We start from the raw sequence: 27,356 nt of genomic DNA, 5'->3' as shown, positions 1-27,356 counted from the left end.
GCAAAATCAACACTGGCCAAGGGTTGGGTGAGCCTCTCTGCAGTTTTCTGCAAGGAACTAATGTTTCACAAAAGAGCTAATGAGCCAAGCTTCCTGCACACATCAGAGAAAAGTTGGGAGAGCTTCCCCAGTAGGGGAACATTGCCATATGGTACGAGAGCTGACGAATGTCTACAAACTGGAGGAAGCTCTCAATGCATTTATAGAACTCATTCATCGAGGAGTAGCTACAGGGCTTTTAGGCCCCCAGTGACTCAATGCAAACCCAAATAGCTAAATTAACATATGGAGGCAGGAGATTCTGGGCTCCTCCCTAGGCTTCTCTGCATTAGGAAAGGTTTACCCTGCTGTGCTCATCTGCGCTCCTGCCATCTACAAACCACAGAACTAGATGTTTTTTTCAAACATATCCTGGTGCACAGCAGGACAGCCCTTTTAAAAATTAGATTCATTCCGTTAAAATTACCATCTTTACTCTATGTCCCATCTAAGCCTGTGATTCATTGCTCCCTATAACTGCTTCTGCTCCCATCCATGGAGGGTGATCCACCATTACCCCATACACCATTAGCGAGCTCCCTACTTGTGCTGCTACAAACACAACTATTTTGGTAGGTGAACAAATCCTTTCAGAAAGCAGCCCAGACCTGCAGCTCTCTCCTGCTGAGCTGAACTCTGCTGTAACCACAGTGTTTTGCCTTGTTCAGAATTCTGGGCTGCCTCTCACAATTCAGGCAAGAGGTGCAGCTGCAAAGGCACCTTTGAATTTTTGGTAGAGGTTTGTGTGTGGGGGCAGGGTTGTTTAAATGGTTAAAAACAGTGTTTGTATTTCTGATATAAAACAGGCAACAGACAGCAGCTCAGATTAGACCCCTCCTGTCAGGGTGGGTGCCAGCTCATTACCTACCTGAGGCTTGCCGATTGCCAGCATGTACTTACACAGGAAGCTTTGAGGAAGATAAAGGAGCAAGGTGGGTTCATACCTTTCTTTGAGCTGTGACACAGTTGCACTGCCTGTTAGGTTTATTTACCAGCTGGGAAGTATTTGTCTAACTCCCCCTTCACACTGTTTATTCTTACTGTGCCTGTTGCCGCCCTTGGTACTTTAATGTATTTGCTTTTCCTTGTGTAAAGAAATTCCACCTTAAGGCCTTCAGTGCTTAACATTTCCTCCACTGCTCCCTTCCCAATCGTGAGTGCGAGCCACAGAGCAATTTCGGTGCCTGAACTCCAGAGTTAGGTGCCTTTCTCCCCAACATGGCACCACTGCGTGGCATGCAACCCTGCTTAGCTGCAGGCACCTAAACTCACTTGCTGCCTAACTTTTCACTGTAAAAGTTTCACAGGCACCAAATTTTAGACCCCAGAGCATGTGACTACCTCCTTCTCTAGACATCCAGATGCCTCTCTCTCACCCCAGACTCACGGAGATTCATGAACCAGGGGCAGGCAGCTAGGTGTTCAGCTGCCTACATTGTGTGTGGGACCCAAACCAACACCTCTGAGCATGCTGACCACATCAAGTACCATTCAAAACCCATGAGGAAGAGGTGCCCACCTTATAACTTTTAGCCTAGCGGTTAGAGCAACTGCCTAGGGATGTGGGAGATCCACATTCAATTCTTCCTCTCTCATAGGAGAAAAAGGATTAAAACTGGGCTCTCTCACTTCTCAGGAAAGCGCACTAATCACTGAGCTATAAGATATTTGAATGGGGGGTGGGAGGGCTCCTTTAGTGGAGGCTGTATTAGTGTGGATAAATAATGAAAGCACAGCCAAATGACTGTTCCATTGAAATACTTTTAGTGGAAATTGAGGGCACACAAAATCTTGTAGAATTGGGCCTTTATGCTGTAGAGCTGGGCTTAGCTGAGGCCACCTAGCTATTTTATAGCTCTGCTAAATAACAAGTAATGATCAAAAACTTCTCCTCCCATCCCCAAGCAGCAATGCATCCCTGCCTCCCATTTCAAACATTAGTTCAATCTCGTGACCAATCTTTACTCATTTATGAGAAACTGTCCTGCAGCTGTCTTTTGCTGTGCAGCAGTCATTGAGCATAAGGGATACAAAGCGACAATAAAGCCTGAACATACTTTTTTCCCTGCTATCATACATGGTTTAACAGGAGTTAATTTCCATGCCTCCTGATTTTTGCTGTATTTTTTTATGGCCATCCCCTTAATCCACTCCATTTACTAGCTGATAGAAGTGTTGTGAGGAGATTTAAAGAAACTTCAGGTCCATTCCAACTTTCCACGATACATGGCTCACCAGCTCCTCATGGTGCCAAAACATAGTAAGAATCTGCTTGTGAATCATGTTGTCAACTGTAAAGGAAAAACTACCCAATAAACAGAAATGTTGCTGCTCTTGGACTGCTTAGCAAACGGTGGCAACAGCAACTTCTCCCCTCTCCATGCTGTAATCTCATTACTTCGATGAAAAGAGCTAGATAAGAGTAAGGCATTATTACTGGATAACATGATCTAGGAATACTCTCCCCTCCCCTGGCCCCCCACCCCAATCATTTTGAAAATGTAACCCAAACAACAAACCCAATTCTACAAAATAGAAAACACTTGCTTTTTAAATTGGTATCTTTCTTTATTCTTGGTACTGGATTCTCCAAGTGACGTGTCTGATTGGGAGGAGGGAATCGGAGGTGGACTGATTTCTTTCCCCCTCCTATCATATACTGTAATGATCAAAGACGGAAAAGCATTCTCTTTGGGGGGGAGACCTAATGCTGATATCACACCACAGACAGAAGTATTTCTGTGTATTGACTGAACAGCTAATCTGGAACAGATATTAGAAGTAGTAAGTGTCTGCACAACAGTGCTGCAGGGCAAATGCGTGAGGATGTGTGTCTGTGTGTTAGTTAGTTACTTCTTGGTAGCAGCAGGGGCACCAAATAGGGAATGGGGAGAAAAACAAGCAAATTACAGTACCTTAGAGTGACCAACCCACTGTCCTGCCTCTGACCCACTTTGGCAGGCTGTCCAAGCAGTACAGAATGTTGCTGTTCAGCTAGGCAATGCACTTAGCATAAAGTGACTCAACAACCCTATTTTGTCAGACCGTTCCAGGGATTTTAGACACAGGTCAGCGGAACTGACTTTTCCCATGTATTCAAGAAGATAAAGAGAAAGCAGAGAGCCAGAGGCAAACCCTCCAGTCTGTCAGCATTGGAAAGTCTAACAAGGATCATAATGTAATGAACTTTAACTCCCCTCCTCCCAATCCCACAATCACTTCTGTTTATTTGACTGGGCATTTTGGAAGAATTCATTGGGCCAGATGCTCATTTGGTATGAATCAGGGTTGTGCTGTTGAAATCAATGGAGCTATGCTGTTTTACATAGGCTAAGGAACTGGCTCACTGTCTCCAGTGAGGCTCTCGGTTACATATTCATACTACTTCATTTTACACTGACAGCTCACTCTTCCATCAACATCCCCTTCTTCTGACAATGGGCCCTACTTTCTTGGATCCCAGCTGTAATCCAGTGCTGCAGCAAAAGCTTTTCTATTTTGAATTAGCCATTTACATTTGGTATGATAGACAAGTATACCAAGGACTAACAGCTTGATTTTTCAGAAGAGCTGCAGCTTCCATTGATATCAGCACCTCTAAAAAAAATAAAAATCAGATACTACACTCTTCCCTGGTACTGCTTTTTATTATGTATGAGAGGGTCAAAGGCTTTTTTCATTCTCATTTTTTCCATTAGAAATATCAGGAATGTAAAGTCTGTTTTTTGGGGATTTTGCGAGAGAAGTTGTTGGCAGTCTCATGCGTATTCCAAATTGTCCTAAAACTTGACTGGAGGGGTAGAGGTGTGGAATCGAAGGCTTTTCCCCCTCAACTTTTTGTAGGATATTTGTACTAAGTATGTGTTGATGAAAACAACCTTTATTCACTGTTTAAAACACTTTCCACCTCAACCAGGTTTCACTTTCTTAGTACTTGTTTTGTCACTGTTCTACTAGCTTTCCAGAGATTCAATTATCCAGGATACAAAAAATGTGTATTTCCAATAAAAAAACAAGAACAATTCAGGCCTTTGTTATACATCCTTAAAGCAGCAAAAGAGAGCAAAAATCACTTTTCTTCTTACCTTTTGAGGCACCTTTAAATGATCCTCGCGTTTACTTTTGATTTTGCACTCTCAGATCACAAGATATAGATATCCCAAAACCAAATTTTTGGGCAGAGTTGTGTAGCTAGACTACTAAATCCTTTAACTTGGAACCACAATTAGAGGCAGGGACAAATCAGAGACGGCCTAATTTTAAAAGGACACATGTATGTATGATGGACGTCACTGAACTGGATTATATTTAGAGTAGCAATGTCCATAGAAAATTAAAAATCACATAGTGAGGGCACATTGCTTACTGTGGGGGTGAGAGGAATCTTCACCAACCTAGTCTGAGATAGCCAGAAAAGTGCTTGAAGTAATAAAACTGCCTTTCAGAAGGTTCTGCTGAATGCAAAAAGTGATGTTACCAGTACTTAAGTCTGAAGGCTAGTGGGTTGTAGAGCAGACTAAGGCTTTTCATTGGGGGTAGTGCAGGGTGTAGCCATGCTGGAGGGGTTACATTCTTTCTGCGGAGAAATTCTGTACACAGATATCTCCCTCAGGCACTGGGGGTGGAGACTAGAGGACTGGAAAGGTAGTTGTTGGAAGCAGGGACAATTACATTTAAGTCATTTGCATGCAAGTTTGGCAATGAGAGATTTCCATTCTGCCCTCTTCCGTGTGATATAAGAAGGAGTGAGGAGCTGCAGTACTGGCTCCTGCTGTCCCCTAAAGTATCCCTGACACAGAGCCTCTGTGTTACAGATCACATACATTCCGCAGTCATAGCTGTTCTGCTGGGCAGGGGCCTTCTCCTCTACGAAGGCCACTTTGCCTCCTCTTTTTCCCAGAAATGCCTCCAGCTTCCCTGCCACCAGCTTGGCATGGGCAGAGTTGCTCTTACTGTGGGAGTCATAATGGGCAAAGCAGTTTTTGTCCCGGAAGTAAACCAAGAGGCTCCAATGGGTGCCCCCAGCAGCCTGGTTGGAGTTATCATTGATGGCCAGGAACACAACCTCCTTGTGCGGGAGGCCCAGCGGCTTCAGGAACATGGCTACTTCCTCCTGGCTGGTGGCACACTTGATGAACTGAGCCACTTCAGGGCTGACAAAGCATACTTGTTTGGAAAAGTCTTGGAACTGGTCACTAGCAAAGTACTCAAAAGCAAACCCAATGATATGGTCATTAAGCCAGCTGGGGGGATCCAGCAAGGAAACATCCGACTGCCTCAGCAAACTGTCCACATAACTCAGAACAACAGGGTCCATTCTGCACAGGCAGGGGCCACAGCAGTCCAAGTAAGGTCAAAAGCTAAGATAAACCAAAGGGGATAAGATAAGTTACTATCCAAATAGGCTGCACCTTTTATACTGTGAAGGAGCAACTATATCTGACATTGAGTCATGTGAAAACTAAGGGATTTTCCCCACCTGTGTTTAAGGAATGAGGGTTAAATAATCGATCACATTTCAAGAAATGTAAAAACGGAGAGAAGGGAGGTTTGCAAGTACATTCCCCCTACCCAGTGATGTGTGGAGGAGGATGCGTGGGGCCTCCTGGATCCCCAGGCTAATCCTAGAAACTGCATTGCAGTGTTCCCAATAATACGTCGGCAAGGAAGGATGGTTCAGTGGTTGGAATGCTAGTCTGGGCTGTGAGAGATGTGGGTTCAATTCCTGCTTTGCCACAAGCACCCTGTGTAATCTTGGGCAAATCACTTGGTCTCTCTCTGCCTGACTTGTAAAATGGGTATAAACAGTAATTCTCTACCTCCCAGGGCTGTTGTGAGAATAAACACATTCAAGATCATGAGGTGATCAGACACTATGGTGATGGGGCCAGATAGGTACCTAAGATAGACAGATGGATACATGGCTCGTGATGTCAGAAGAACTACTTGGTCCACGCAAAACTGCTCGTCTTCCAGCTTGATGGAAAGGCAGCTACCTGTAATGGGAGGAATACACTAAAGTAAAACAAGATTACTAACATGATAAAACTCCCCCACATGCAAGCACTCCTTAGGACCCAATTTAGCAACTTTGTTACTTCTTGGACTGTTATGACCACCCCTCCCTTCCCTTATTGCAAAATACGAAGGAGATTTTGGGTTAGTCCTGGTATAGAAAAAGACTGAGAACCCCTCTGGGTTAGAGCATAAGAACTGGGATGTGAAACTGACTAACAAAGGTGAAATTGACTAATCTAATGTCCAAGTGAAATGCACATTAATGAGACAGCATAAATAATAAAAATGAAATCAGACTTTTAAAATCAAATTTTTAAAAAAGTATCAACACAAGGAAGGAAAAGAGCTATTTAATAGTAAATAATAAGCACTGTCTGCACTTTCAAACCCAGATTAGGATTTGCCCAGTAGAAGATTCCCCCTGCTGAGGGAAATTGCTTAGTGGTGTGGGGCTGACTGACTTCTATGCCTCCCCATTTCCTCCCCTTGCCCAAGCATCTCCATGCCTGGTGATCCTCAACTGCTAAAACATGCTGGAATCCACAGGCTGCTCTACTTAATGCTGGGTACTGGGCTGACAGATTGATGGCCCCAGAATCAAGGAATTGTAAAGGTGGCTTTAAATAACTTTTGCTCCCACACACTCCCGAGCCATGCCACGTGCAGCACAGAAGCAAGCCAGGATTTGGCCCTATACTTCCAAAGTGCTGTGCAAAAATTAATGTGTCACTTTAGTATGATTCATTGTAACCAAGGCAACACCTATCCATTATGATAGAAAACAGCTCGAGCATGGTTTGTTTACACAATAGGAAGGAGTGGATTTGGGCTCTTCCTCATGGCAACAAAAAAAGCCTTTCCTAGGCTAGATGTATGTAAATGAAGATAAGCCTAAAATTAACCTATCAAATCTTGGCATGGTCCCTTTAACATGTGACTTTGCCAAAGAAAGCCTGTTAAATAGAATAACAATGACATGCATGTTAAATGTGTAATATACTGGAAGGAAGATCCAAGGTAACTTCCATGAAACAGGTTGGATGTGTAATACACAGGAAGGAAGGCCCAAGGTGACATATCTTAACTTTTAAAAGCCCATTATTATTTCTACTGAGCCAGACACAATGGTATCTGGGACCATTTCACATGTTACTTTGGACTCAGACCCATTATTTCCAAATGTAAGAAGCAAGTACAATGGAACAACCTGGAGTTTAGGACAGTAGAGAAAACATGGAGAATGCATTAAGTCTCCAAGACTCCCAAACTCTCACTTAACTGAAATACTGGATAAACAGGTATATACCTCGCAATACAGTCTAACAGTGGGCAGTCTTTGGCCAGTCTGCTAATGAGAAACTTCTCAGATGTGTGCTTCATCTTCTCCCAGAGACATGCAGATCAAAACAGCAAACTTGCCAATCAAGCCTTGCAAGGATTAATGGTTGCATGATGAAGCTTGCATTCTGAACTTTGTTCTTTTTCCTCCCTGTAGCAATGAAACTTGGCTTTCCATTTTTTTTTTTTAAGTAAATAATTTGGTGGCTTCCCACAAGGACTCTCTTGTTCCGATTATAATGAACAACACTTAATTGCTACTAGCTACTACTTTTAATTTTATTGCCATCTGGTATTTGTGAAACTGCTTGTAAGATCTGCATGATGACTCACCAGATGTATTGCAGAGCTTAAAGGAGAACACTTCACAGACTCTCATTTAATTCCAGAGCCACTCAGCATAAGTGGTACATACTGCACCACAAATAGTAGAGCCGGTTTGGAAAGTGCAGCTTTTTCTCTGTGAAACAGAACCTTCCAATTAGAACTAAAGATGAACTCTGTGTGAAGTTTGGATTGGATCCAAACTTTTCTACAGGTTAGGGGTGTTTCAAGTTCAAGTCACAAAATTCCAATCAGAATTTCCCACATATCTTAAGGGGAGTCTTTTTCAGCTCTCAGTTACAGATCTGACCTACTCTTTGTAGAGAATTTCTAGCATACCTCATACAAAATCCCTAATAATTTAGAAGAAATAGCAATTGGCTACAACGAGGACTACAGCAGTAATCAAGATTATAAACAAGAGTAATGCTCTGTTTTTTTGTCAAGTAGCTGTCTGGAACTTGTGAAAGCAACATATACTTCTCTGCTTTCCTGCTGGATAAAGCAACTGGGTATTGATTTTGAAACAAATGCAGATGGGCATGCCTTCTTTCTGAGTGGAAGTTGAAGATCCAGAGTATTTGGGGACACAGGAAAGTAATTTAAATAGAAATTTGACTTTTATATTAGTATTTGGGTTTATTCTATCAAGTCCCACTTCTGAAGTTGTCCAGATGGTTCAGTAATTTAAAAGGTTAGCTTGCATTAAGATGACTGAATTACCACATTAATATGCCATATTATTTTTTTCGGTCACATCTGAGTTATTGCAACCTTAATTTTTTTACTGGTTATTAGTAGCACTTAAGACAGAAGTGTGATTCTTAAGTTGATGGTGTCCCTTTGAAGCCAAAATTTAGGGTGGTGGTGGTGTTTTACTAAAATTTTGCAAAACCTGAATTATTTTAATAAAACATAAATGAAGACTTTTTAAAGTTGTGAACACAAACTGTGCCACGCTGTGCTAGTGCATGAGAACCAGGAAGTGAAACTGACTAGAAACTGACACAGAAAAAGTGAAAGTCTATTTTTATCATCTAACCTGAGCAAAAAAGAACAAACGGTGAAAAGTGAATCAGATTTTGTTACACTTCTGTTTTAATAATATGTTAAGAACATATGGATAGAATATTTTAAAATATGTTATTTATTGTGCTCTTTAGTAAATCTACAAAATTTGGAGAAAGCCCAAAAAACCAGCAGAGGAAGATATTATCCAAACCTTAGATACAGAAACATTGAGGAACAGAGACATTAAATGATTTGCCCAAGGTCATATAGGAAGTCTTTGGCAGAGATAGGAATATAAACCCACCTCTCAGCCCCATGATTTAACCACAGTACCATCCTTATAACCAATGTAGTTTTTGATGCCATGTCAGTGCTTTTTCATAGATTCCAGGCCCAGAAGAGCCCACTGAGGGTCATCTACACTTCAATACAAAACTTATGGCGTTGAGGTCAACTGATTGGAGCTCATGGGGCTCAGGCTGTGGAGCTAAAATAGCAGTGTAAACACTGGGGTCTGGACTGGAGCCTGGGCTCTAATACCCACTCCCCTCACGGGATTTAAGAGGCCAGGCTCCAGCCCACGTCTGAATATCTACATTGCCATATTTAACCCTGCTGCCTAAGTCCCACAAGGGCCAGCTATAGCCATGCCTCGGGTCTTTTTATTGTAGGTTAGATGTACCCTGTGATCATCTAGTTTGACCTCCTATATGGCACAGGCCAGAAGACTTCCCCAAAATAATTCCTAGATCAGATTTTTTAGAAAAACATCCAATCTTGATTTAAAATGGAGATTCCATCACATTGTTCCAATGGTTAATTTATCTGTTAAAAATGTGCCTTATTTCCCATCTTAATTTGTCTAGCTTCATCTTTCAACTATGGGATTGTGTTATACCTTTTTCTGCTAGACTGAGAAGCTAATTATTAACATTTGTTCACCATAAATACTTCTAGTCTATAATCAAGTCACCCCTCAACCTTCTCTTTAAGATAGATAAACTGAAGGAGCTCAACCTATCACTCACTATAAGGCGTGTGATTAGAGGATTAGAAAACATTCTCGTGGTGCTTCTCTGAACCCTCTCCAATCTGTTAAGATCCTTCTTGAACTGTAGGAACCAGAACTGGACACAGTATTCCATCAGCAGTCACATCAGTGCTTTACAGAGGTAAAGTAACCTCTCTACTCCTACTAAACATTTCCTTGTTTATGCATCCAATGATTGCATTCTCTCTTTTGGCCACAACATCACACTGGGATCTCATGTTGAACTGATTATCCACCATGACCCCCAAATCCTTTTCAGAGTCACTGCTTCCCCCAGCCTGTAAGTATGGCCTACATTCTTTGTTCCTCGATGTATACCTTTACATTTAGCCATATTAAAATGCATATTGTTTGCCTGTGTCTGGCTTACCAGGCGATCCAGATCTCTCTGTGTCAGTGACCTGTCTTCATTAATTATCAGTCCCCCAATTCCGGTGTCATCTGCAAACTTTCAGTGATTGTTTTTTTCCAGGTTATTAATATTAAATAGCATAGGGCCAAGAACCAATCCCTGCTGGATTTCACTAGAGGAACACATCTATTCAATGATGATTCCTCATTTACAATTACCATATGATAAAATGGATTTAAAAATAGCTAACTGATGTAACAGTAATGTGTCATGTTCATTTGATATCTTTCTGATTTTTTAAAATCAAAATGCCATGCAGTACCAAGTCAAAGTCTCATTTTCAATGGTATTGAAATTTGATGGGATATTGATTTCTACTTTGTCATTGACTGTCCTGGACTACTAGCATGACTACCACCAAATTGTTGTTTGCAGGACATTGTTAATTTAATCTACATCTTCATATAGGTCAGAGCTGCTAATATATTCTATTACTTAATTCCAGCACAATAAAACATCCTTCCAAAATTATGAAAATTTACCAGCCCAGGCACGAGGTTTACTCATCCACCGCTTACAATAAGTATGATTATTATTTACAAAAAACAAATGCTATTTGAATAACTTGTCAATTAAAGGTTATGCACTGTAGGGTAAGTCGAATGTCACAGGGCTTCAGTTAGGTTCTAGATGGTAGAAGTTAAGGAAAATTTTCACAGTTCTCACATGCCTACATACAGAAAAGACCGCATCCACAGACAATGCCTAAGCCTTCCAGTTTGTTACCAAAGCTCAGAGACCAGCCCGATCCAGCTGCAAGATGGAATAGCATTTTTGGTATTTACATATCAATAAAGCAAGCCTTAGAATTCTACTTTGTTTCAAAATCCTATATGGTAATAAAAAGTCTTTGAACTTAAATAAAATTTACACAGGCCAGGACTGCAGCCATGGGCTTATATTTTACTCAAGGGTGGGGGCAGGGAGAAAGATGTGAGATCAGCAGAGTACAGCAATCTGATCTGGGGGAGATGAAGCTTGGTGAACAGAAGGGGGAAAAAATCACCTCAGATAAAATCAGAATCTGGAACTTAAGTAGAAAAATCAGAAAGCAAAGTGGATCACTATTCACTTATTTTTCAAGCAGCATTTATTCAACAGAATATTGAAAAGGCCTAAAGAAAGAACATACTTAAATCAAAGTGTGCATCTTCCTCCTGAAAAAGAATACCATTCCGTATGGTGGAATTTAGTCATAAGAATTGCTTTGGGCACTATGTTGTTTGATCTTTTAAAAATAGTATCCACTGTAACTGACATGATAACATAGCTATCAAGTGACATGGCTGATCCCAGTGTTTTTAGTTGGTATAATCTGAGCATTTACAAATGTAGTTATATAATATTAGACAATAAGAGACTGTAACAGGATTGCTGTACCTCTCTGGGTGAGTATGCTGCTATGCCTCAGTTTTCCTTCTTTTGATGAATCAAATGCCACTCCCCTTCTGAGGTCTGAAGGCCATTCAGCTCTTCACACCCTTGTGTGTGGGCTCCCCAAATCCTTTCTGGACCTCTTCCCAGGGCTTCATAGATAAACTTGCATCACAGCTTTGCTATGCATCCCTAACAAGGCTTCACAATAGTCTTGCTTCTGCCCTAACTCCCTCTATATCAGGAGCGCTATTGATCCAGCCCTCCTCCTGTGAGGTGGCAGATTCCTGTTCACTTCTCCTTGTCACACAGAGGAGGTGCTGAAGCCTGGGGTTTACCACATGCACCCCAGGTGAGTGCTCTAAGTTTAACCACTGTGCTAAAGATGATAAAACTGCTGCTCCTCCTCTCCCACTCAGCTGTTTTGTGGAGTTAAGTATTGGGCTGCCTAAGCAGTTTGTGCGGCCTGATCACAAGGCAGGTGTGGTCACAAGCTGCCTATATCCCCCTGGTTGGTGGATCACCAGCAGATAGATGCCAAACCCTAAGAGAATGGGGTTCATCACACTCCCCTTGCCCCACATCTCCTATGAGCTAACGTGGGCAGCTCTCCCTTTGAACTGAAAGAACCCAAAGCTTTAGACTGCGGGCGGGGCATGCTGCAAGGCCCATGGGGAAGGCTCAGGCAGGGCATACAGGTAGGGTGACCAGATAGCAACTGTGAAAAATGGGACAGGAGATGGGGGTTAATAGGCGCCTATATAAGAAAAAGTCCCCCAAAACGGGACTGTCCCTTTCAAAACGGGACATCTGGTCACCCTACGTACAGGGGTGTGGCAGGGCTGGCTAGTTTATGGGGTAACAGAGACGGGGGTGCTTCTCGCATGAAGATGCTCCCAAGGGCACAGAAACACGCCCGGTTTGTCGAAGGCAGGCAGCTCTCCCCGCGGGGTTGACCAGGCACTGGCCCCTTCTGCCCGAACAAGCGCTTTCCCGAGGCAGCTCGGGGAACCCCCCACTCGGCTCAGACGCTGCAGTTATGAGCGCAGTGTGCAGACCTGAGGGGATAACGGGGGCTCCAGCGGGGCGGACTTTGCCCACTGAAGACAATTTGTGGGGCTCGAACCCCCCGGGAGGAGCCAGAGCGGCCCCGACCCATGCCAAGGAGGGGCCCTTCCCACACCGCCGCGCCTCACCTGCCACCTCATAGCCCGGGCACCACCTAACCGCAGCAGTCCCGAGCCAGCAGGCCCCTGTCGGTTCAGTTGCTAATGACAGCCGTAAAGGTAGAAAAAACACTGTCGTAAACCGGCATCGCGCTGTACAACGCCCGTCGCGTGGACAAGGGAAGGGAGGGGGTCAAACTGGCTCCGCCCCTAAAGGGGGCTAATTAGCATAGGGCTCAAAACGAGGTAGCGAAAGCGACGCAGAAAGCTACAGCGCAGGCGCAGAAAGAGAGCGCGGAAGCCGCAGATGGTTAGAAAGGAGCGCGGCTGGAGAGCGGGACCTGGGCTAGTAGGGGGCGTGTTCTCTCGAGGCTCTGGGGGAGGGGCGTATCCAGTGGCCTCAGGGGACTGGCGGGGGCGCGGCTGGGGGCGTGTCTAAGTAGCGTGGCCGCGCGGGCTGGGCGCGAGTCAGTGCATCTGCCGGGCACGCGCGCCGGTGTGTGTCGCGCGCAGGCTAGTTGGGCAGTGTGAGACGCGCAGTATCTGTGCGAGCCAGGGCGGGCGGGCGGGAGTTGGTGCCGGAGGATCCCGGAGAGCGACCTCCCTGCCAGTGCCTCCGAGCGAGTGGCTGGGGCAGCGGGGAGTGAGCTGAGGGATGCGCCGCGTCCCCAACACCCAGGTGAGAGAGCGGCCACTGCTGAGGGAACCTAAGAGACCTTCCCCACCCCATCCCGCGCGGGGCGCGCCCCGCCACTGCCCCCCCGCCGGGGCCCGCCCAGCTTTCTCTTCCCTGCGTCCGGGTGGGGGCGGACAGCCCCGCCCCCCCACGTCCCTGCATCCCCCGGGTGGGGGGGACAACAGCGCCGGCCCTGCATCCCCCGGGTAAGGGGGGGCACAGCCCCGCCACGCCCCCCCCGTCCCTGCATCCCCCCGGGGTGGGCGTGGGGGACACAGCCCCGCCACGGTCTCCCCGTCCCTGCGTCCCCCCAGGTGTGTGTGCGTTTGGGAGGGATAAGCCCTGACACTGCTGTTCCTTCCGTCCCGTCCCTGTATCCCCCCAATGGGAGCGGGGAACCTGACCTGCCACTGCGCCCCCTGTCTTTCTCCCTTAGGCGGGTTTTTCAGCATCTGCATTCTTCCTCTCTTCAATCCTTTTTTATAATATCGACCATTGCCTCCCCAATAAGTGTAGTGTCTTTAGCTGCATCCTTGATGTTGCTGGGTCTCTTGCATGCATGCCTTGTGGCTCCCTCAGACAGAGAAGACAAGTCTTTATTGGAGTGGGGTGAATAAGACCATGCATTTCAGATGGGTGGGGTTATGCCCTGTATGTTTTCTTTGCTCTCTTCTCCCCCACCCCATATTCCTGTGTTGGTGCCATTGCAGCTTTTATTAGGGGAGGGGTATGCTGGGGCCCAGGGCCTCTGATGGGGAAGGGAGTATAAGATGCCTGGAAATAGCGAACTGTGCGCAGAGGCCAAGATTTTCGAACTTGGTTGTCTAAAGTTAGACCTCTACATCAATATTTAGCTAAATAAATACCTTAGAAATAGGTACCTAAATAAATGTGCTGATTTTCAGAGGTGCTGAGTACCCACACCTTCTGCTGACTGCAAAGCTGTTCCATTGAAGACAACGAGATTTGCGGGTGCTCAGCACCGGTAAAACATCTGCCATTTATATAGGTGCAAAGTTGTGTGTTGTCTTGGGTATCTGTAGGGCATGGTTTTGTGAGAACTAAATGGCAATGTTATATTCCATCTATTCAATGAAACAGGTTTTGCTTTATATTAAGAAAAACTTAATACATCTTTTCATTTGGTTATTGTTACAGAAGGTAGTTTGGCCTTGTAAAGCAAAACACTTAGTGTTATGGCCCCATCTGCGCTATAAAATCTACCATATTAGATACCTGGTTACAACATTTTGATCTTCCAGCATGGTTAATACAAGGTTTGGGCTTGCAAGCTAACTAAAACTGACAGATATTTTAACTGTGTTCCCAAATTGTGCTACAGCTTTGGACAAATCATACCTCTGTAAGAGGATGATAACGATGCTGGTCAATTGCTGAATCTGTGATTCTTTTCAAAATTAAAGAGCAAAGGGGGGAAGCTATTTTCAATTGGCAACCTATAGAAGAGGTCTCATTGTTTTTCCATATGTCTTTTATTAGAGTTGGATAGATTCCTTGTTGCATTAAGGATTTTCTCAAAACATTTGGTTTCTTTTACTGTTGTTTTACACTGGATAGGAAATAAGGTAAGTTACTTTTTGGCATGTCAGAATAGTGGCAGGATTTGTTGCAATACCTAAACATCTATGATTCATGGTCAGTGTTTTGGTGATATATTTGTTCGTGCTGATGCTTCATTCTCTCGGTGTTGCTCAAAGGGGAAAGTGGAGAACACTGCAGTGTAGACTACTATCTATTAGCAAGTTAGCAAAATTAGTGTCGTCAGTTCAAGGCTAGGAAATTACTCCAGGCAATAAATGCTTCAAATGATATTTCAAATGGTTATTAAAGGATGCAGTATCCTGATTAATTTTTTTATAGGAATACTTCAAACTATGGCATAGTGTGCATAATATACAGTGGACAATGTTACCTCTTTAAATTTATAATCAATTATTTTATTTTGAGTCTTCATTGAGCGTTATAGTTTTTGTGAAGCAAGCTTAAGTGATGAGTTTGTTTAAGGTAAAATGATGATGCAGACTGAAAAAATAATATTTTTGCCTTTAATGCCTTATCAAAATATTAGTCTTTTCAACCATACTTAAGGGTGGGAGGAGGATTCAGTGTTTGTCTTTTTTTTCTGACTTAACATTAGTGTTTACATAATGTATTTTCATTAGGGCATGGTTAGTATAGAGGTGTTGTGTGATTTAAATGTTTTTTAAAACTGTAAATAGAGGCGTAAAATGTAGATTTGTGAATAGAATGTGTTCTCAGTGAAAAAACAGTCAGGACTTTTCTACATGAGTGTTGGGTTTTTTTGGGGTGTGTGTGGAGTAAGGAGAATTCCCCATAATTGGTAACACTAATAGGAAAGCTACATAGACAAGGAATCAGGTGAATGCTGGTATTATAAATACTGTGTCATTAGATCTGTTTTGGATGGGGTTCGATAGGATATTAAACACTGTTGCCTGTGGGGAGTCTTGTCCTAGGGTTTCCAGTGTTGCTGCCGCTAGTGGACCTGTATAATAACAGCAATGGGGGAAATGTTTGCAAAACATCTAGCATAGACATAGCTCTGGTGTCAAACTTCAAGAATACATATTGTGCTGGCCTTTGCTATTATTCAGTTTAATTATTTAGCAATTGCAATAAAATAGACTGTAATGCTAATAAATAAGAGCTGCATTTAAACCTCTTTTAGCCTCTAATTTAGATGATATATCCTGATTTTCAATAAATGCAATATTCTTAATGTATAGTACTTAACTCTTAGCATGAAAGGTGCCTTAATACTTCACCAAGGTTTTGAGTACTGTTCTTCGAGGTTAAAAAAAAAAAACTATTCTTTTCATTATTCTAGAATTTTTCTTGTGTAGAAAAATGTCTACTTTGCTTTAGGAAAAAAGAATCTCCAAACAGGATTTGCTGTAGTGTCAGTCTAACTTAAGTGATATAGAGGAGTTTTTACAGTATCTAGCTGTCCTTGTCCTTTTATTATTGGAACAGTCTTGCTTATGAATATTTTTGGCAGCCCTCATTTCATATAGTTACATTTCATACCCTGAGGTCATGTTGAGACTAGTAATTTAGAATATGACCAAAAGTAATCATGGCTTTCAGATGGTTTGCTGTAGTGTATGTTATTGTGACTGTCAGACTAGTGGGCAATGTCTGCTCTGTAGTGGTACTACACAATAGAGTGGGGTGGCCAAACTTACTGACCCTCTGAGCCACATACAGTAGTCTTCAGAAGTTTGAGAGCTGCAAGACACGCACAACCTGCCCGATGGGACAGCGTCTACCGGGGCGCGGGGCTAAAGCCCGGAGACTCCCCTCCCTGCAGGGCAGAAGCCCCTATCTCCATCACCCTACAAGAGGGCAGAAGGTCCGAGTTCCCCCACCCAAAGTCTGGTAGGTGGAGAATTGGAGAGAAGCATGATGGGGATCCGCAAGCTACACTTTAACTGTAAAAGAACCGCATGCGGCTCACAAGTCACGGTTTGGCCACACCTAGAGGTTAGGAGCAAGCGTAGTGAAGAATGTTATGTAAAGATAAGTATTGGAGAAAGTGAATTAAAGCTCAGTTATAAGAAGAAAATTTAATGCTCTGTTTTAACTTGTGAAGTTGATTACTGAAAGTCACTGTCTGCAGTTAAGTTCAGTGATATAATTAGGAGATTGTAAAACTTTATTTTTCAAAATATAGTTTAAACCTTTGTTTCAGTTTCACAGTGAAGTGCTAGGAATTGGATTGTGAATCTTTTCTTCCTCTCAACTCCAGCAAATTTTATATAGCAAAGGGGTTTTGCACATCCTCAAGATGATGACTGGAGTAGACTAAGGCACCAATCCTGCACTTGCCTGTAATTAAACAGGTGCTTATGTCAGTGAGGCTGCACCATCACCCTGTACTCAAGTGTAGAGCATCCCTCCTTTAGTGTTCGAGTATAGAGTTAGATGACTAAAATTTCCTTTACAGATCATAAATGTATGTATTCATTAATCTTGCTTACCATGGCTTTTTTTTCTAACTAATACTTGAGAATTAAACTTGCTCTTGTTCCTAGGGACTATTGCTGTGTCAGGCTACATAGACCCGACTCTGAACTGCCCTTCCACAGTTCCTATTGTAGCAGGCATGCAGAGCAACCTCTTCCCAGGTTTCTCCCAGTATTCTCTTCTCCAGACTAAACAAACCCAATTTTTAAAATCTTTCCTCGGAGGTCATGTTTTAATCATTTTTTGTTGCTCTCCTCTGGACTTTCTCCAATTTGTCCATATCTTTCTTGAAGTCTGGTGGCTGGGATTGGACACAGTGCTCCATCTGAGACTTTACCAGTGCTGAGTAGAGTGGAAGAATTACTTCTGTGTCTTGCTTATAAAACTCCTGCTAATACATCCCAGAATGATGTTCACTTTTTTTTTTTGGCAACAGTATTACATTATTGACCCATATTTAGTTTTTGATCCACTATACCCCTCAGATCCTTTTTTGCACTACTCCTTCCAAGCAGTCATTTCCCATTTTGTATTTGTGCAATTGATTATTCTTTCCTAAGTATAGTACTTTGCATTTCTACTTACTGAATTTCATACTATTTATTTCAGACCATTTCTCATTTGTCAAGATCCGGATTAGAATTCAAAATGTCCTCCAAAGTGCTTGCAACCCCTCCCAGCTTAATATCATCCGCAAACTTTATAAGTGTACCCTCTATGCCATTATTCAAATCATTTATGAAGATATCGAATAGAACTGGACCCAGGACAGATCCTGCGGGACCCCACTATATATGCCCTTTGAACTTGATTGCGAACCATTAATAACTGCTCTGAGAGTATGGTTTTCCAGCCAGTTGTGTATCCACCTTATAGTAGGTTTGTCTAGGCTATGTTTCTCTAGTTCATTTACGAAAAGGTCATGTGAGACAGTATCAAAAGCTTTACTAAAGTCAAGATGTATGACATCTACTGCGTCCCCCCATTCACAAGGCTTGTTACCCTGTCGGAGAAGGATATTAGTTAGTATCTTAATTCTTGGGTTTAAATGTACTCTGTATGCACTCGTGTTTCCATAAATATTTATTTAGTTGCTTATTTTCAGTAAGGGCAGGTGAATAATTTATGAACTTTGAGACCCAGCTAATGAGCCTATATCCCTCTAGTTTTTTGCAGTGTTATACGGATAGCAGTCACAATGGAAGTACAGTAAAAGCTTTTTATCCGGCACATTGAGGGAATGGTAAACTTCCAGTTAACTAAGAAGGAGGGAGTTTGAGTGTGGGGCTGGGGATTAGGGCACGGGAGGGGGTGGGGTCTGTGGGCTCTGAGAGGGAGTTTGGGTGCGGGAGAGGGGTTGGGGCACGGGAGAGGTTTCGGGGTGCTGGATCCGGGGGGCACTCACCTCGGGTGGCTCCCTGCAAGCGGCGACCAGTCCCTGCAAGCGGCGACCAGTCCCTGCAAGCGGCGACCAGTCCCTGCTGCTCCTAGCCGGAGGCATGGCTAGGTGGCTCTTCGCGCTACCCCCGCCCCGAGTTCTGGCTCCGCAGCTTCCATTGATTGCAACCCTGAAACCTCTCCTGCGCTCCAACCCCTTCCCCGCACCCAAACTCCCTCCCAGAGCCCATGCCCATACCCTCTTCTGTGCCCCAATCCCAGTCCCGCATTCTCTCCTGCACTCCGAACCCCACGTGGCCGTTCCTCCACGTAGGAGCAGCAGGGACATGTCGCTGCGTCCAAGGAGTCACGTGGAGCCAGATAGGGAGCTTGCCGGCCCCGCACCAAGCGGATTATAGTCCAGACTTTCTATGAAAATTAGAAATTCCGGTTTATAGAGTTTACCAGTTGGTACAGCTTTTACTGCATAAGACTAATTTAATGCCATTTAATAAAGATGATCCACTTGTGAGGCCCGGATCCCATCAACCAAAAGTAGCAACTTTGAAACCGCTTTCAAGTAAACTGAATCAAAACTCAATTTCAGCATTGGTCATTTAATTCTGTTATTAAAATAGATGAGCAAAAATTAATATAATGTATAGTTAATTATATTACACATGTTGTATATAGTTAATGCAAGTACAGTATATTTTAGTTGTTTTTCCCTTTGGAACAGCATTGAAATTATGGCTTATAAAGTTTGATTTTTTCAGTCCTTCATTTACCCCAAAAAAACAGCTCTTTGTAATTTGAAGGGGTCATTAGGAAATTAATACAAACAATAGACCTGTTTCTGGTATGATCTGAACGTGCTGACATCTATATGTACGAACTAAAACTTCAGTAAGTAGGGATGTTAGAAAACTTTTCACTAAACTTTCCAGATTGGATTGACAAATATAATTGTTTAGTGTTGTGTGTCTAAATTCTTTTTTTAGAATCTTAAGAATCAGGGGGTAGCCGTGTTAGTCTGTATCTACGAAAACAACAAGGAGTCTGGTGGCACCTTAAAGACTAACAGATTTATTTGGGCATAAGCTTTCGTGAGTAAAAACCTCACTTCTTTTTACTCACGAAAGCTTATGCCAAGATAATTTTAGTCAATATAAATCATAATTACACACAAACTATTAAAAGAATGTCAAGGTTGCAAAGTCAAGCACTCAAAAGTTAGGAAATGTGAGAATTAAGGTAGCCTGTGCAATCTTAATTTGACTCCCTTGGGGGTGTATGCATTATGATGTCATGTAATTAAAGACTCTCATACACTTTTTACACAGGACCACTTTCCTTACCCCAAACCGGATCTTGTTCCCTCTGCATTCAAGTTAGGGATGATTCTTCCTCCATGCTACTGGGGTGCCCGCAGGGATAGCATTGAGATAGGGTTATCATATTTAAAAAATAAAAAAAAGAGGACACTTCACAGGCCCTGGCCCTGCCCCTTCCCCAAAGTCCCTGCCCTAACTGCCCCTCCTCCCTCCAAGCCACGCGAAAAGGGCTGCCCGAGCGCTACCGGCTTCACGGTTTGCCGGGCAGCCTCCAGACCCTGCGCCCCTGGCTGGCGCTTCCCTAGCGCAGCTGGAGCCTGGGGGGGAAGTGCCCAGCTGGAGGCGCAGGGTCTGGAGGCTGCCCGGCAAACCGTGAAGCTGGTAGCGCTCGGGCTTCGGGCACCTCCATGCCCACAGACTCTGCGCCCCTGGCCGGGCACTTCCCCTCCTGGGCTCCGGCTGCTGTGCTCCTCCCCTGACTCTTCGGCTCTGTTTACGAGCCGAGCTGCCCGAGTGCTACCGGCTTCGGGCAGCCCCCATGCCTCTGGACCCTGCGCCCCCGGAGCCCGGGAGGGGAAGTGCCCGGCCGGCGGCTCAGGGTCCGGAGGCATGGGGGCTGCCCGAAGCCGGTGGCGCTCGGGCAGCTCGGCTTTAAACAGAGCTGAAGAGTCAGGGGAGGAGCACGGGAGGGGAAGTGCCCGGCCGGCGGTATTCTTCTTGGACATGTTCGGCTTTTTGGCAATTCCCCCCGGACGGGGGTTTGATTACCAAAAAGCCGGACATGTCTTGGAAAAAACGGACGTATGGTAACCCTAATTGAGAGCACAGGGGAGACAGTCTCCTTGTCTGGCACCACAGCAGCTCCTGGCAGCTATGAGGAGCAATTGCAGAGAAAATCCCGTTGAATCCCTACACCCCTGGGCTAGAATATGCCCAGTACAGAACAATCTTCAGACTTCAGCTGCCAAACTCTAACAATTCTCTTTTGGGCATATGTGAACTGGCCAAACTTGGGGGGTGGTTTTTTTTTTTTTTATGGGAACAACAAAAGGCACGTCCTGACATAAAGGCCATCCCTTGCGAAACTTCAATCCCCTGCTGCAAAATATGGAGGCACAAGAGCTTTTTAATGCAACAGTCTTAAGAACTTGTTTTTAACATGGGCAAAGGAAAATATTTTGCCTGATCTCGTTCTCAAAAACAGCTGAAACACTTTTGCTGAAATTTTCTCAAAAAAAAAAAAAAAAAAATCAGCCATAGGCGGACACTTTGGCATGGAAAATTTCAGCTCAAATGGTAAGAATTTGGCAAAGTTAGAAGCAACTGAAAATTGGGTCTTATAATTGAAAGTGTTGGGCAATCTTAACTGTCGGCCTCTCTACCCAAGCTGCCTTTTATTCCCTTTCTAAATGAGCTGGAATTGTAATTAAAATTAAATAGGAAATATTTTAAAGCACAAATAAATTAAGTCTTTTTCAGTGCTTTTGGAATGACAGCTATCTGATAAAACAATCAGAGAAATTTGTTAGCTTTTACATGTGATTATGGTGTATCTAAGTATTGAAACACTTATTTGATATATGGTTTGTGTGACTTGCATGTTTCTTACCAAAAGTTAATCTTCCAAAATGGTGCATAATTCAACCTCTGAGTTTCAGATCTTTATTTTGCTTAAAAATAAAAAGCCTTGTATTTCACTTGCTAAAGCCTCATTCCTGCAAACGTGTATTTGCATAGCATTGTGCATGTGACCACTTCCTCTGAAGTGAATGGGACTATTCCTGCGGCTAAATTAAATACACCTCTACCTTGATATAACGCTGTCCTTGGGAGCCAAAAAATCTAACCGCGTTATATCGAACTTGCTTTGATCCACTGGAGTGCGCAGCCCCTCCCCCCCGGAGCACTGCTTTACCGCATTATAGCCGAATTCGTGTTATTTCGGTCGCGTTGTATCGGGGTAGAGGTGTATGTGCATACATATTTGAATTAGGGCTTAAAATTTCAATTTTATGATTTCCCCTGGCATTCCTCTAGGGAAAAACAAAATGATAGGTTCTACTTTTAAGCAGATGGTTAATGTACTCTGAGATAAAACTTGTTAATTGTGTGATCTTCCTGTTACATAGTGGTATAAAAATACGTAGCTGTAATTTTCAGATTAGGTGACTCTGGGGTTATCACAGCTCATTACACTAGTTTCGGGTGAGTGAGTTTCTTATTGGGCTATTAGAGTAATACTTCTAAGCATACATATATAGAATATCAGAAACAATGTGATGAAATTGTTTCCAGATTGAGGTAATTTTTATGGTCAGTCTTTTGTCTTATTTATACTAAATTTTTCCACAAAGTTCATATATGTGGTATCTTATAAGAACACGTGTTCAGGATTTAGATTCCATAAATAAAATAAACATGCACAGCTCATGCCAGATGATGGAGAGGGGGAAAAAGGGGAATTGAATAGTCTTTTGTAAAAGTTCTCTGCATACGCATCTCTTATATCTTAATATTGTCAAGTAATATAGTAATAAGAGAGTTGACTATTTTGGTGTACTTATAAATTAAGCATTGTATTAATATTTCACATTTATATTTTAGGAATCTTTGATATAGGTCAAATTAAAATAAACTCACATTTTAGATAGGGGACTTTGTGGAAGATGACAAATTATTAGATCTTATATGAATATTGAATTCCGACTGAGATTATTAGGAAGAGATGTAATACTGCTGGCTTAATAAGTGTAAAAACTTTTTAAGAGTTTCTGTATGTATTTTAAATGCAAATTATTCTGTTAGAATTTTTTGTAGTGGGGTGGGATTATCTGACAGGTAGCCATAAAGCAGTTTTATAAGTAAAATGAGAACTGGCTGTCCTTGCCACAGATACCTTTAATTAAAAAAAAAAATTAAAAAAAAAAGCGTATCCTTTATTACTATCCAGTAACAAAATCCCACCTCTGTTTTTTTACCTTAGGTTTTTTAATTTTATTTTTGGGGAAGATAGCTTTATTAAGACATCATTAATAGGTGCAAACACCTAGTAAAATGCTTATTTGCCTTTCAAGCAGGTTATCAGAATTTCTGGTAGTGCAGAACATTATAATTAATAAGTGCATTTAACGTCAAAGGAATCTGAGGGTGTACAATGTCTGTCACTAGCACCACACAGAACCTATTTTGGTAGTCCTTGTGACTCAGACACTATTACTATATTTTACTATAGGGGAAGCTGTTAGTGGCCCCTATATTTAGGTTGTCTGACACTTTCCATTATAAAAGATTCTTGTGAGATTCTTTTTGAGAATCTGTAACACCTCCATTGTTTGCAACAGGTCTTTGAGATTCAGCAGGGAGAAAACCTTAGGATCGGCAAAATGCCTTTTCTATGCCCTATGAAATTCTATTGAGATTTAACTGAATTATGAACTGTTAAAAATCACAGTTGCCCTGCTGCGATTTGCATTTGTCAGGAAAACTGTACACTTGTATTCTAAAGAGCTGGGCTCCCGCTGCTGCCTCTACCGCAGCAGTGCATATTGCACTGGGAATGCTTCGGAGGGCGTGCTGGAGCAGGCTACTCCTTCTCCAATGTGGCAGGATTGGGCCACCTTCTTCCCCTTTATTTGACGCATGGGCCAAATCTCTGGGGACACCACCCCACTTCCTGCATGGTAGTGTGTGAAGACGGGGGTGGTACTCTTGACTACCTCCTGCACCTAGCACATGGCACCAGTAGTTTATCTATCCCCCTGGGATAACTGCTTTCTTCTGCCAGCTAATGTAATTAGTCCTTTAGCCCAAGTCGTAAAAGTCTCTTCTGTGGTGCTGAAGAATCAGGATTCAGATCCTGATGGTGCACGATGTGATCAGTGATCATGTAGTCCATCATTCCCTGTGAATTGGGGAAGAGACACTTTATGTTCTCATGTGTAGCTATAAGAATGCAAATTAATAAATTATATATAGATTAGTTGATGTTGATCGTCATAAAAATTAAGCAAATGGTTCATATGTTCTCTATACAACTTATTAGTAAAATACGGTTCTTGAAACTCGAGGTTTGGAATGGGGGGGGGGGGGGGGGAAGGGAAGGGAGGTGTGTGAGAGGGAGAAATAAAAAAAAGTCTTCCAAAGATTGCATTCAGTTTTATTTCTAACTCTGATATATAGGGAATACAGTTTTCAAAAAGTTAGAGATTCTTTCTGCTTACTCGTTTCCTTTGTGTTGTGTTCTTCTCCTTCACTGTCTAGCAATGGCTAAAAACCACAGTTTTTCAATGCACTTGGATTTTACCAGTTAATATAGGCTGAGTAACAACCCCCATCTTTCAAAGTGGGACATAGCAACCGCAACTACAGGATTTTAGGCATGGTCCAGCTCAGGCCACCTCTCCTGTTTGCCCTTTTTTCCATCTCTCCCCAATTTTACTTTCTGCCTTTGTAAACCGAAAGATGATGTTGCACTAACTGTATTCTTTGTTACATTCATTCTTTGAAGCCAGATACTTTGAGTGTTAAGACTTCTATAATATTTTAATCTACGTTTTCATTTATTTTCTTCTGTTCTGGAAATGGACCCCAAATCTTATAAAAGGAGGGTAATGACTGTAAATGCCCTTCTTAAAGTCACAGTGTTGCCTATGTCTCAGTTTTTTTCTGCCCGACTTCCTCAAAACTCATGTGAGCAGGTAGTGGCTTCCAGCAGTCCTTTGAAGTCTGAGAGTGGCTTCTTCTCTCTGCAGCTCCCTGCCAAGGTCTATACTGATGGACATTTACAGTATTTGATTTTGATTTGTATAAAAACATCCTTCCATTACTCTGGGTGCTTTCAAGCAGTTAAAATATACTAATATATATATCTCCACAATAATAATCATAACTTAATTGTGACTTATCTTCCATCCCACTTACTTCATCACTACCTCTATCAAAATATGGAAAAAAGATGGTATTCACATTGTCTTGAAGGCTCACAATTCTAGGCTCTGGGCCAAAGAGAGGTAGGGATTGAGCTCAAAAGTCATAGGTGTGCTACAGAAATGGTCCCTTTGGTTTAAAATAAGGAAGCTCAAGCGCCTCTGAGGATCACAAATGCAGAAGGAAAGATGTTATTTTGAAGATAACCAGGTCCCTTATTATTATTCATCATTGTGTTGTATTAGTACTCAAAACCCTAATCAGGATTGGGGCCCCTATTATGCTGGATGTTGTACAAACACGTTAAAAGACCCGGGAGAAGTGGGTGGGTAGATGGTGCAGGTTGGTCGTTAGTGGGATAATCAGGGTGAGGGGTCATGTATGGTTTTTATAGATTAAAACCAACATCTTAAATTCTGTCTGGAAACTAACAGGTTGTCAGGGCAGATAGTGGAGCCACTAGTGTAATATGGTCTTGGTCAATGCAGTTGTCTTTAGTTTCAGCTTCCAAGTGGTCTCAAGTGCCAGGCCCACGGCAAACATGTTAGTCAAACTCAAGATTAGTGATTGTTTTGATCACTCTGCCAACATGCGTATCCAGGAACAGTCTAGTATCTACAACCCATGTTTCAAACAGTGACTGCACTTCCTTAATCAGGGTTGCTGACCTAATTTTCCTGGGGTTTTTTTGTTTTTGTTTTTCTTCCAGCCTATCAATGTTACCTTAGTCTTGTCTTGATTTGAGATTGTCTCACCAAGCTCTAGTCTCATACAGACACTGGTTCATTTGCCCTACTGCACCCAGGGGATCAGACATAAGAGACATAGAACAAGATATTGACATATTGAAGCCTTTGCTCATGTTTCTTCAGTAGCCCTCCCAATGGATTTATATACACACTGAAAGGGCCTCTGCTAATTCCTTCTCTCGGAATAAGAATTATGGGAAAGAGTCCTAATTATAGTTTCTTCTCTTATTCCACTAATCTGGTAAAAGGGAGAATTCAAATAGAAGTTTGGAGTTTGAAAAAAATGATCATTGACTTCTCTGAATTCCTAAAAGAAGCTGTATTTCACAAAATGTTCCTTTCCCCTCCCCAAAACATAATTTTTTCAGTACCAGTCTTTAGAGAGATTTTTTTCCTGCAAGTAGTGCATCTGCTCTTTTAGATGTGAACCATCATCAAAGTGCTAAAGGAACAGGAATTCTCAGAAGTGGACTCCCAACTGTTCCCTATCTTCCAAGAGATCAGGGAGCATTTAGTTGTTCTTAGATCTGAAGTGGCTGTATCTGTTCATTTTTACCACCAAATTCAGCACAGGGTTATTCAAATCCATGCTTGCATTTATCACAAAAGTTGCCTTTTTAGCATCTGTGGACGTGCAAGACACATCACTATTTACCTCTGCCATTAGAGGTGCTTATGTTTCTTGCTGGGCCTTCTTTATTTTCAATAATTTTCACTTCCTTTTAGGTCTACTTATTCCAGGATAAGAAGTTCATTCTGGTCTGATGAGGCTACACACAAATGTACCTCACAGTTTTAAGAGTCCTTGTGCTCAGACCATCTTAACTGAGTCTTCAGTTTTCAAACTTTTTTTAAATGAATTATACTGGGGTGTTCAGCTTCTCAGAGGGAATAAATCTTGTTTTTTTTACAAAGCGTATGAGGTGACTAGCTTGTTCGGTATCTCTGTTGCTTCTTTCTCTCCATTTCTCTAGAATTCTCAGGAACTTCTGCAGACATGTGGTAAGGATGATGTTTAAACAAACATTAGTTCTTTGACAAATGGTCTGCAAATTGCATTTTTGCCTATGAAGAGACATCATAAACTTAAAACTGCTTTTGAAGTATTTTTAACTTTCTAATGTTTCATGTAACACCTAAGGTTACTGTAAGTGAAAGACCAGAGAACTCTCTCTTTTTCTAGTGTCGTCTATATGTGGGGATTTTTCATACTTCAACAGAAGAGAGAAATGTTTTTAAAAATATGATTGTAAAACTACAAAAATTTGCAGGGAACTGAGTAGCAAGTATATCTAAAACCACTTCTAATTCAGCTTTGAAAACAACTTGATTTCAAGTTGATGCCATACCTTTAAGTGAAATCTTGATCTAGTAAAATTTCATGGTGTACAGTCAACTGCTATTCAACATCTCTATCTTTCCACCGGTTTGTGCCTTTTATATAGGGCGTGAGCCTAAAGATATTATGGTGATGTAGACAATCAGTGTTTGCTTGTGACTCAGTGGTACATTAATTAATATGAGAACCGATGTAATGTTTGACAAAACAAATA

The 27,356-nt window shown here is 42.5% G+C and overlaps 2 protein-coding genes across 19 annotated transcripts in view; one reads left to right on the top strand and one right to left on the bottom strand.

The window, feature by feature from the left end:
- Nucleotides 1-2,586: 2,586 nt before the first annotated feature.
- SENP8 (SUMO peptidase family member, NEDD8 specific) lies at nt 2,587-12,900 on the bottom strand. Of its 2 annotated transcripts, none has more exons than XM_005280979.4 (3): nt 12,764-12,900; nt 5,939-6,035; nt 2,587-5,399 (listed from the first exon to the last, which is right to left on the bottom strand). In XM_005280979.4, exon 3 carries the CDS (start codon nt 5,354-5,356, stop codon nt 4,718-4,720), a length of 639 nt encoding a protein of 212 aa, XP_005281036.2. In that variant the 5' UTR covers nt 5,357-5,399; nt 5,939-6,035; nt 12,764-12,900; the 3' UTR covers nt 2,587-4,717. The 2 variants fall into 2 exon arrangements, with proteins under 2 accessions (XP_005281036.2, XP_008165007.2); XM_008166785.4 differs by lacking the exon at nt 12,764-12,900 and adding an exon at nt 11,574-11,708.
- A 92-nt stretch (nt 12,901-12,992) lies between these two features.
- MYO9A (myosin IXA) overlaps nt 12,993-27,356 on the top strand; it is a 475,076-nt gene continuing 460,712 nt past the window's right edge. For 7 of the 17 annotated variants that reach the window (XM_065558508.1, XM_024103989.3, XM_024103990.3 and 4 more), the window contains exon 1: nt 13,006-13,412. The gene's annotated coding sequence lies outside the window, so the exon portion shown is untranslated. Of the gene's footprint in view, nt 13,413-27,356 lie in introns of all 17 variants that reach the window. The other 10 variants (XM_065558509.1, XM_024103988.3, XM_065558514.1 and 7 more) reach the window with 7 other exon arrangements.

Source organism: Chrysemys picta, chromosome 10 (genome assembly GCF_011386835.1).
Source record: "Chrysemys picta bellii isolate R12L10 chromosome 10, ASM1138683v2, whole genome shotgun sequence".
NCBI classification, from domain to species: Eukaryota; Metazoa; Chordata; order Testudines; family Emydidae; genus Chrysemys; species Chrysemys picta.
Note: the sequence above shows the minus strand (reverse complement) of the source record. Positions and strands in the feature narration are given on the sequence as shown.